We start from the raw sequence: 10,936 nt of genomic DNA, 5'->3' as shown, positions 1-10,936 counted from the left end.
TCAGTCTTGATCTGGTGGGGAACAGAGCGGTCCGTTCATCACTGCTGCACTGACAGGATTACTGTAATGTGATGCCACTGAACAGTGTGTGTGCTGTGCTGTGAATACAATACCTTCTTGGCACTGGGTGCTTCTGAGTCTGGAGTGCGAGGCTGGGATTTCACCACCTTTGGTTTGGGTGGGGTTTTGCTGTCTGAAGGGAGAGCATGTTATTGATGATATATCAAATAAAGTAGCATTTGCAGCACTCACTGAGGGTCACTCATTTAGCCTGTGAAATGATGTGACTGCCCACCAACACATCCGTTTTACTGATTAAATTAAAGCTGCAATGTGAACCACATTCCACTGCAAAATAAATACCTCACATTGCTGTGATCTTGTCTCCCACTGATGTTTGATCTTTGCCCCACACTGGCTTAAAAAAGACTTCCATTTAAATAATTTTGACATTGCTGCTGGTGGAGCCAATGGATGCATTTGCACAACTCGAGCAACTCAAATATATAGAAACGGGGGAAAAAAGGAAGCTCTGAGATCAGTCAGCGGAGGAACTGCCAGTGCACATGGTACAGCACGGCTATGTAATGTCTGCACTGTGGGTGTAGCGTCTGTTTGCAGGTGAATCAACATGGACTGCAGAAACACTCCAGAGTCAAGTTTTACCATGAGGCAGAAATCTGCTTCACATTCAGTCTGAACTACAGTCAGTCATCTCTAATCAGCAACAATGCTGATCATTTGTTAATTGAATTATTATTTCAAGTTAAAATGTAAGGATTTGCTGATTTCTTTGTTGTCTGTATGTTAGTAAAGTGAATATCTTTGGGGTATGAACAAATAAAGCAATTAGAAGTTGTGATGGAAATTCCTTCTTATTCTGACACTACAGGTAAAACGATTAAAGAAAATGAACTGATAAAGAATAATAACTGTTAGTAAGAGCCCTAGTTTGAACACCCTAACAGTAAACATCCTCCCTTATTATTGCAGATAAGCTTGTAGCTTTAAATACTTAAATTAAAAAAATTTCAAACTTGTCATTTTATACAATGAAAAAGATATGATCATAGTGAAACTGCAGTGTCACAGTAGCCTGCCTCCCCCTTTATGTTGGTGGTTTGTGTACTTACTGGTCTTCTTGAGTGGAGCACTTCCACGGGACGAGGTCGACGGGGAGTTTCCTCCGCTGTCCCCTCCCGAGGAGCCCTTGTCGTCGCTGGATGTCGACGGTCCAGCTGTCACTTTAAAGTCACAGTTCTCCTTTGATATGCGGTACAGCTCCTGAGCAGAGTGGTGAAATGAGAACACGGTCTTCAGCCAAGAGATGGAATGTTTTGTGTCACGAGAGATTGAAGACCCGTGTTGCATTTCAAATAATTTAGCACAGGCATGTTAACTGCCTCGGCCAACATTTCAACTCATCTGTCAATGTTTGCTGGATTACTGACTGCAAATTAGGTCGTTGTCATTTAAATCATACTTAAGGGAGAATTTGCTGATTTTCAAGCAGCTTTATATCATTACAGTGTTTACCTGCACCCCCAGCTGTCTGTGGAGTCAGGTATAGAAGAACTACAGTACAGTCTGTAGCTCCACTAGTCTAGAGCCACGACTTTTGTCAGCAAATGAGTCAGCAAATTTGTGTATGCTACCCACGCTGTAATGATACGGTTTAGCTGCTGCAGTCCCATGGGTGCGTTGTTCAACAACAGATTTAATTATTTCACTCCTCGTCATTACCAGGATCACAATACCTCCCATCATATAGTCCAACGCAAAATGCAATTAAGTAATTAACAACAAAAAATCCCAGGACATAGACTTCAGTGCCAAATGAGGGAGTGATCTAAGGCCTCTTTTGTGTTTGCTCTCTTCCTAATCGTCAGTAACTGATGAACTATTTCCCATTGTGTCTTCAGTTAACTGCATTAAAGAATGAGCAGTATCTAATCATAAAAAAGTTGTATTTTCTCCTGCACACAGTAAGAATTACACATTATTAACACCAATGCGCTAGCGGCACATGTACTTTAAATCAAAATGACAATATCCTACTTTAAGCTGGTGCAAGTTGGTGGCGGTCTTCCAGTCCTTGTCATCGCGGATGCGCGTCATGCGGGGAAAGCGGATAGAGATGCCGTCAGCGGTGTGCATTTCTGATTTGGAGAACTCTGCGCCTGTGATCTCCCAGACAGGTGCTCTCTGCAGCAGAGGAAACAACAGCAGCGGCAGGTGAAACATAAATGACAAGGTAAATATAGGGCTGCTTCTCCATAAAATGAGAAAAGCAATCTTAACCTCTGTTCAAATAGGGCCATGAATTTTACAGTTTAAAGAAAGAAGTTTGTGGATTTCATTACTGAGTTTTATTTTCAGACTTGAAAGCCAGAGAGGGCCATTTCAATCAAATGTTTTCAATCAAAAGTGTTTTTATGAAAGACTATTTTCAGCGAATATGCAGGCGGAGAGCAGCCCTGCAGTGTGGGTGGTCATTATCTCAATACGTCAGAGTCATTTATTTGGAGAAATTCCTGCAGAAGATGTATGCAAGACATGCTTTTAACTCATCACTTCATTTAAAAAGGTCTGCAGCATGCAGATACACAACTACATCACCATCCAGCTGTTTCCCACTGGGCTTGTTGAAGTCTCACCTCAGGATCACGAATAAGGAAATCTGGATAATAGTTCTTGATGATTTTCAACCAGCCTGGGATTTTGCTTGGCTCCTGCACAAAGACACACACAAACGATTCATTTACGATTTTATTACATCAGCTCAATATTCCAGGCAGGCCTCTTAAGTGGATCCTCTCTGACCTTGCTGATTTTGATCACATCCAGCTCTTTCTGGAGTCTGGCCAAGGTGGCGTCATCGTAGCCTCCGGAGCACTTGGTGACTGTGCACCATTTCTTGGAGTCTGGGTCATAGCAGCCCATTAGAAAACTGGACATGATGCCCCCTGGTGGGTGGAAGAACACACATGGCATTAGGAGGGAAATTTAGGAAAGTGCTGCCTGTGGAGACTCTTAAATAAAGCCTCCACAGGCTTTGAATATAAACACCTACGCTGTATAATTCTACTTAACTTCCCAAAACTAGCCTCCTTAAATCCACTTTTTACAGCAGTTCTTTCCTACTTCCCACTTTTGTCCCACAGTATGTTATGAAAACTACTTCATCTGCTTTGTTGTTTCTGCTCTATTAGCTTGTCTTCACACCACATGAGCTGTCTTCATTAGCCATGCTTTTTAGATTTGTACCTTTGTTTTTGCATTTGTTATGCTTCCATTGTGTTATATGCTCATTACCCATCCTCCTCAACGACTTCCACATCTTGCCTGCTTGTATGCTTTACCAAATGACACCCTCTCCTCATGCACTCGTGTGTGCTATCTGCATATTTTTTACATGAAATGCTACAATGCCAGATTCTGTATTCTTGGTATTTTAGTACATACAGAATCTTTCCATATCTGAGTTCATTCAGATGTTTTTTAACACACTGATCTATAAAAAAGGTACAGACCTTCCGAATGCTTTTGCACCAAATCCATTACCAAACCACAGTCAGTATCGCTGAAACCTGAGCGCTATTTGCTAAATATTCCTCAAAGCAGGGTATTAGTTAATCTCAGGTAGCTAATTTGGGTGTCCCCAGAGTCACTCCTCATCTTACAGAAGTGCACTGAAACTGCCTGAACAGATGAGAGCATCAAGGAAGGGAATATATTGCAGTTAATGGTTAGGGCTTCACAGACCGTTGGAGCCTTTTCCATAGAAGGCTCCCAGTACCACCAGGTCAGCGGTGTCTGCCATCGCCCCTTCGTTCAAATAGTCCTTCTTCACCTTCAGCCAGTGGCGCTTCCCGGGTTCATAGGTGCCCTGAGAAATACAGATAACACAGAGCGGGACCATCCTTATGTTTCAGCTACTTGCTCATAGTGTTTTTCCACATTAGATACATTTTCCCATCACTTTAATTTCCACGTGGAGACGAAAGGCAACCAACCTTTAGGTCTTTCAGCACCAGGCCTTCGAGTCCCTCTCTGATGACACGAGTTATCATATCAGCCAGATCTCCTCCCCTCTGACACACAAACGGGCATACAGTATGATATTGTGAGCTGTAACAGAAGTACGCATACAGCGGAAAGCCAAAGTCAGAGTTTTACTTACAGTGACGTGCTTCATCTCTGAGAAAAGGATCCTGTTGGGGACCTCAACCATGTTGTCATGCAGGAACTTCCTGCGCTCACACAGAGGCCTGCAGAATACAGTGGCAGTGGGTAAATGTAAGACAGCCTGTTCTATTTACAATGTGCAAACTTATTGATTTAAGCTAAACCTGTGACAAGACTAGATGCTAAAAATTTATTTAATGTATTTGGTGTTTATCGACATGATGATAAAATATTCTAGTTTTGGGAAAATAACTGCTGTTGCTTAACTGTGGATATATTTTAAACAAATACACCAAAGACTTGTCTTCCATTTCTTTCATTGGTCTCTAAACATTCTATTAGACATACTAGAACTAGTACAAAGAGTAAATAAAACCCACAAGGAAAGCTTTAAATAAACTAAAATTGAAATAGAAACTGGATCCCTACATAAAACCAGAATCAAACCTACAGAAAGGGCAAACGACAAAGACTACAACTGAACAAACGCTTCAGAGCAGTTTGTTGAGTTTGGAGCATCTTGTTAATGCTGTTAAAAAGCAAAGACATTTGGAAGATTGACTGGAATGAAAAACACATTACCTCTCCATGAGACTCACGCCATTGAAGTAGATACAGTCGAAAACAAAAAGGCACACTTTGGCATCCTGAAAGGCTGCTTTCTGAAGGGAGAGGAAAAGTCTGAAGTGTGTCAGCAATGACTGGTCAGAAAAAAAAAGAAGCTGTGTGACAAGCCCATGTCGAAAGAAAGCGACAAATTGGCTGAGGTGTTCTCACCTTGTGTACACCCAAGGTCCCAAAGGGCAGGGGTTTGCTGGTATTTGTGTCAATTAAGAGGACTTCAGCATCCAATATCATACTGTGGCCTCCGGGAAAAGCCTGAGGGATGAACTCCTTGAAATGGGCCACCTGAAACATGGACACACAGGGCTTACCGTAGGAACTGAGTGGAAACAAGCAGTCACTGAAACAACTATTACAGCAAGACTTAAGAGACTAACACCACCCCAGGTTTTTAATGGGCTGGACACTAAAACAACACACATTTGCTCTTCCTCATTTGGGCTCGTAGCCACTATTCACCTTTATCACACTCTGGATGATCGGAGCAGTCCTACGGCGTTATCATTCATCACAATAAAAAAACATTAGGGGACTTGGACTATTGTAATTAGACTCCATTCCCACCCCCACAGAATGTTAACCTACCATTAACATAAATTGCCTAATTACAGTGGCTGAGGGTCCATTACCAGTCATTTGGCTGATGGGTAGCATGGGCAGGGCAACATGTCTAAAGCCAGCCAGGATAAAAGGGGGCATACTAAAACAAACCAGCAAGAGCAGGTCCCAGGAGGGAAACATAGTAACGCTGGTTCTTAAATAGCTGCTCAGAAGCTGAGTAACGGGGGGGGGGGGTTCCGCCAGGTATCATCATCAATAATAATGTGTGAAGCTGAAGTAGGAGCTTAGAACAGAGACTTTTATCACTGCACAGCCTGCAGAATTGTTATAAAAAGTAAGACAATTCTTTTTTACCTTGCGTCTAAGAGCCTACTGTTCTTTTTTTGAGGTTTACTGAGGTTCAAAGTTGCAGTGAGGTATATATTGTGCACACAGCAGCAACCTCTAGTGGTTTGAAAGAGCTTCTGAACATGATGTGGAGCTATTTATGCCTGTATGTTTAAGGCTCTCGGCCTCATGCTGAGAGAGCAAATGATGGAAAATCCTCCCTGTGGGAAATTTCGAAATTTTACGCTGCGAAAATACCTTTAAATTACTAATCCTCGCAGGAGCCAACCTGAGCGGATGCTATTCTGACGTGCATTGTCACACTAATCGGTATACAGTTTCATGCTCTGTGTGTACATTTGAACTGCATGTGTGTGTATGAGAAGACTGACTTTGTGTGGCAGCACTGGCTTCAGGCTGCGGCTGAAGTAGCTGAAGTTGTCTCCGTTCTTGTGGACCTGCACACGTTCTCCATCATACTTGATCTCAGAGTACATCCCGTTGGGGCATTTCTTCATGGCGTGCTCGACGGATTTACACGCCTCTGCCTGAAATCACAAAGGAAAACAATGATTCACGAGCCTTCAGCAAGGAACCAAATTCTCATCTCAAGTAATCACATTTCATTAAAAGTTTTCCCTCTTTGCTACAGTGGCAAAAGTAAGTCTGTTATTTTAGACGTTGCTATATTTTATTGTTATACTTTTGGCCAATTATTCCTGTCAGTAATAAGAACGTTGTACTCACTAGGTTAACTGCTGAAATACGGGAACATAACTGTGACAGAACTGAAACTGATGTGCTAAGAAACACAAGCTGACAGGCTGGAAACCAACGCTTAGGTTTGCCCAATTATCTGTTGTGAACATGCGCCTGACTCCTGACATATCGGCTGGTTTACATACTGTAATCTGGTTTAAAACTATTTGTTTGTTGTTTCTTTACAACTTGATGTCTGACTTTGTTGCAGACATGTTGCTGTGCAGAGTGCAGTGTTACCACAACCAAAAGAAATGATTTTACAGTAATAATGACAGCAAGAGAGAGCAGCTGTTTACAGTTGAGACAAAGCCTTCACTGAGCAAAACTGCATCATGAGCTCAATCCTCTGGTGGACGTGTATTTGTGTCAATGTTCACCTAAAACCTCATTTATCCATGTCAGTATTGCGGCAGTGTATTCTGATAGCACTGCGCCGTTCCACTAATCGATGAGACTCTGCTGGCAACGTCACTGCACATTAGTGCAAAATGATGATTCCATCTGATACAAAGTAATACAGGGCCAGAAATGCCAATATTCATACGTTTTATTTTGATAGTGGCTGATGTACTTCGATGTAAATGAGTTTATGCAGCACTTTGAATGTTCTCCAGAAACGACTGAAGCCATTCCCCCCCACTGTTAATACTTACCATGCATGATAATACACAGGCAAAATGTAAAGGCAAATAGCATAATATATTTTTATGATAGTAAAAGTTTTTCTTTTCAATAAACAAAGTGCACACATTCATTTGTGGAGAACAATGAATGTTTTAACACTTTTTTAATATAAAAGAAAATAAAAAAGTAACTTAACAAAAGCACCTTCGGTTCTCTACATTACCAGCCTTCCTACATACCGCAGGTTACAGCTGTGACATAGGTCCAAGCCATACTTATCTTTTGTTCAGCCATGTGTGTCTGTGTCAGTGTTGGATTACTAGTCAGGGAATCCAAGTGCACTGCACACAACACGACAACAGCAGTGGAGAAGAGACGGGTAGCGTTTGCACAGATAGTTCAACTCATTGATGATATACAGATGGTAAAACATACAAGAAAGAAACAGATCCCTTTTAGGTATCAATCCTATGGACTAACTCATCTTCAAACCGGACCTCGTATCTTCAGTATGAACAATCTGGGATCGAGCCGTCCAGCCAGAGTCACCTGCTGCTCTGTGAACTAACTGTAGTTTGTAGAGATTATTTATTTAAACTCACCAATAGCTTTTCATCATCTGCAAATTAATGCTAAAAAGAGAAGGAAGTCAGAACTGAAACTCCTGAAGTTGTAAGGCTGTGTGGAAAGTTGGGTACTGGACCGTGTTATTCATTTGGAAAGGGAAATGTGGTATTACTGTGGTTAATTTCAATTTACTTTTAAACTGTGCAATTAAAAGTCTGCTGTGTAATGTGAAATTTAATGGTCTGTAGCTTCTTTGGAAAAACACATTTTAAATCATGCTGAATTGAATTTATAAAGAGGGATTCAGCACAGTCATGCGTTACAGAAGAGTTATCTGGAAGGCCCAGCTGCCGCCTGTTTGGTTTTCTAGTGACGAGCCATCAACTGGAAACAGACTGAACGTCATCTCTCTACGGCTCTCATTCAAGCCTCTGGCAGGCCGGTCACAGGCAGTGACACAGCGTTACGCTTAGACAGACAGACAGCCCCTCCTCTCTTACTGAACGTATGTGTGGAGGTGCACTTCCTCTGTTTATAATAGACTTATGGCTATCTAATCTACTGAAAAAGGGAATAGCTGACATTCTGAACTGAGTGTATAAAAAAGGTTTAATCTAAATCTTTTTTTCTTGCATACAACAGTGTAAAAATCTACCTGAAGCCTTTGAGCTAACATTTCTAAAAGGAGGTCAGACGGTGCCGTTGGTATTGGGACAAAGACATCCCATTAAATTACTTCAACAATTCAGGAGGTCATATCTTCTTTCTAACCTCTTTTCTTTTGAAAACCAAAAAGGTATTAAAGCAACAATTACTGTCTTTTATAGGAAATCTATTTCTAATTTACTCCATTTATTTTCACAGATAACCCACATACCTTGCCCTGAAGCAAACATCGATTATTACAGTATTGGCCTACTTCTGGATACATAATGTATAATGAATTAGCAATTAAGTAAGGCCATTACCTGGAGGACACATAATGTTTGTGTGACTCATTCTGTATGTGCATGTGTGACTCAATTAATTCACGAGGTCAGAAGAGACCGATGTCATTACGTCGGGAATTTGTAGTCAAGTAATTACAGAATTAGTAGTCATCCAAACAGAATGTTTTTAGCTGTGCTTTTCTCTAAAACTCATTTCAAAGGCATCAGTGACTTTATCTAGACACTTTTGAATGTTAAAAAACCTCCTCTTTCCTTATTTACGGCCAATTCCCTCACACTGTTAAGTAATGTGACTTCCTTCAATCGCTACGCTTCAAAACAGGTCGGCCCTGCATTGAATCACATCAACACTAAATAGATAAATTAGAGGAAAAAGTGGAAAACAGTGTGTGTATACATTATTCACATTTTAATGGTGGTTACTCACCAACATGGGCTGAACGGGCGTCATGAGCGACGCCTCCACAGTGAGGAGTTTCCTGGGTCCTGAACCATTAGACGCGTCCTGCTGATTCTTCAACACTCGTTCAATCACATCACCCAGATTACGCGAGGCCTTGAATGCATCGTAAGCATTTGGATCCACAGCATCCAAGCTGCATACCGGGCAATAATTGAAAGAGGAGTTCAAGGTTGGTATGAGAATTTAAACTTCTTCAAAGTGTTGAAATAACAGTGTATTATTAACTTCTCGGCAGAAGACAAAGACACTTACACATGTTTTGCTCCAGCGTTCATCTTCAGGTCGTGTTTAATCAGTCGAATGATGCATTTCAGGTCATTACTGGTGCATCTATGATGGAAAGAGAATGCAGGTTATCACTGGGGTGAAACTGAAGCAGATGTTTGAGTATTACAGCAGTTTATGAAGCAGGAATCTAAGTGGTTACAACCAGAAAGGTTTCAAATTAACGTTAACATTAATGTCATTCAGAAACCTGATGTTTTTCAGCCATTTTCAAGACAAAGGTGTAAAAACAGCACAACTTTAATTCATGTGGCTTGCTTTGCTTGATCAATGTCATATGACAGAAGCAGACAAAATAAAGTTTCTGTTTGTCTAGCAAGAAGCAATTTATGACAAATAAACATAGCCCCACTCTGGCATCTGCTGCTGTGGAGGGTAGAATGTAAAATGGGAATATCTAGCGTGTGTGTGTGTGAGTGAGAGAGAAAGACACGCCTGAGGCAGACAATCTAAAAAGAAGGGAAAATTGCAAATACCAACAATAAAAGAGCAGCGCAAGCAAAACAAATGGGAACAAACAATTGCAACATTTCTAAATACTGCGAAAAGAAATCACAAAATCTGTCTCCCTGGCTTTCACACACATTTATGGCAAAATGCTGTTTAAAAACACAATCACTGACAGGCCTAGCGCCAACACAAAGGCTTAGGGTGGAGAGGTACGGCTACTTGTGTTACTAGTATAACTAGTATAACTAGTTTTAGCACTGATAAATTAGTACATTGCATAGAGATATGAAGTTGTACTTTGTAAGAATGTAATTGGCTCTTTCTCATCTTCAAAGGACCGGGCTAGCAATATTCTGTTGCTGTTGTGGCCGAAGAGGGGCCTTAAACTGTTTTTAATAAAGCAGGTCTGTCTGCAGTACTTCATCATTTTACTTAATTACCTTATCTGTGCTGTTTTACTACCCGGCCCGATTCATGATGATGTACTTTCTTACTTTTTGGCAATAACCTCCAGCTCAGCCTGCTGCTCATCCTCCTTGGTCAGCTGGGCGAGGCGGGTCAGGCATGCGTCCACCTCCTGAATGGTCAGCAGGCTCTTGGCAGCCGCGGGAAATGATTTACTCTCCTCGAAGAACATCCGCACTGTCTCAGACACATCGCCCTGAAAAAAAGAAAGGAGGACACACTCACTGTATATGCAATTTTTGACAATTAGTCCCTCAATCATCATTTTCGCACACAATGTCAGGAAACTATAATTCTCCCACTTTTAATTCCCCCAGAGAAATGTATTTTCTATTTAAGAATCTCACTGAAACCGCTTTAAATAACCACTGGTAAAAAGATTCTTGGTTATAAAATACATTCAGCATATGTGGTATAATTAGGACCCTTCGTGAAGCATAGGAGCTCATGTGTGACAACATGTGGATCACAGACCTGCTCCAGATCGCGCACCATGTCGTCCTGGTTGCACCCGAATATGCGGCTGAAGAGTTTTACGATCTGCTTGTCATTGAGGTTGTAGACGCTTTTTACGACGCCTGGCAGGAGCAGCTTCACTGTGAGGTAAAGATCTCCATGGAACTTATCTAGGATGGAAGAGAACAACATTTCAGCACTACAAATCCTGGCC

The 10,936-nt window shown here is 41.4% G+C and overlaps 1 protein-coding gene across 1 annotated transcript in view; it reads right to left on the bottom strand.

Moving 5' to 3' along the window:
* Positions 1 to 10,936, bottom strand: part of lig3 (ligase III, DNA, ATP-dependent) — a 16,614-nt gene that overhangs the window by 2,838 nt on the left and 2,840 nt on the right. The window contains exons 5-20 of the mRNA XM_035666400.1: positions 10,741 to 10,892; positions 10,296 to 10,462; positions 9,319 to 9,396; positions 9,031 to 9,199; positions 6,093 to 6,248; positions 4,966 to 5,097; positions 4,771 to 4,850; positions 4,184 to 4,271; positions 4,017 to 4,094; positions 3,766 to 3,889; positions 2,824 to 2,966; positions 2,658 to 2,732; positions 2,059 to 2,205; positions 1,134 to 1,284; positions 114 to 193; positions 5 to 11 (exon numbers count right to left, since the gene is read on the bottom strand). Coding sequence (XP_035522293.1) covers positions 5 to 11; positions 114 to 193; positions 1,134 to 1,284; positions 2,059 to 2,205; positions 2,658 to 2,732; positions 2,824 to 2,966; positions 3,766 to 3,889; positions 4,017 to 4,094; positions 4,184 to 4,271; positions 4,771 to 4,850; positions 4,966 to 5,097; positions 6,093 to 6,248; positions 9,031 to 9,199; positions 9,319 to 9,396; positions 10,296 to 10,462; positions 10,741 to 10,892 — 1,827 coding nt within the window. The remainder of the gene's footprint in view (positions 1 to 4; positions 12 to 113; positions 194 to 1,133; positions 1,285 to 2,058; positions 2,206 to 2,657; positions 2,733 to 2,823; positions 2,967 to 3,765; positions 3,890 to 4,016; positions 4,095 to 4,183; positions 4,272 to 4,770; positions 4,851 to 4,965; positions 5,098 to 6,092; positions 6,249 to 9,030; positions 9,200 to 9,318; positions 9,397 to 10,295; positions 10,463 to 10,740; positions 10,893 to 10,936) is intronic.

The sequence above is a fragment of the Morone saxatilis genome, unplaced genomic scaffold (assembly GCF_004916995.1).
Source record: "Morone saxatilis isolate NCDOM2014 unplaced genomic scaffold, NCSU_SB_2.0 Contig20, whole genome shotgun sequence".
Lineage (NCBI taxonomy): Eukaryota > Metazoa > Chordata > Actinopteri > Moronidae > Morone > Morone saxatilis.
This window is presented reverse-complemented; position numbering and strand designations above follow the sequence as displayed.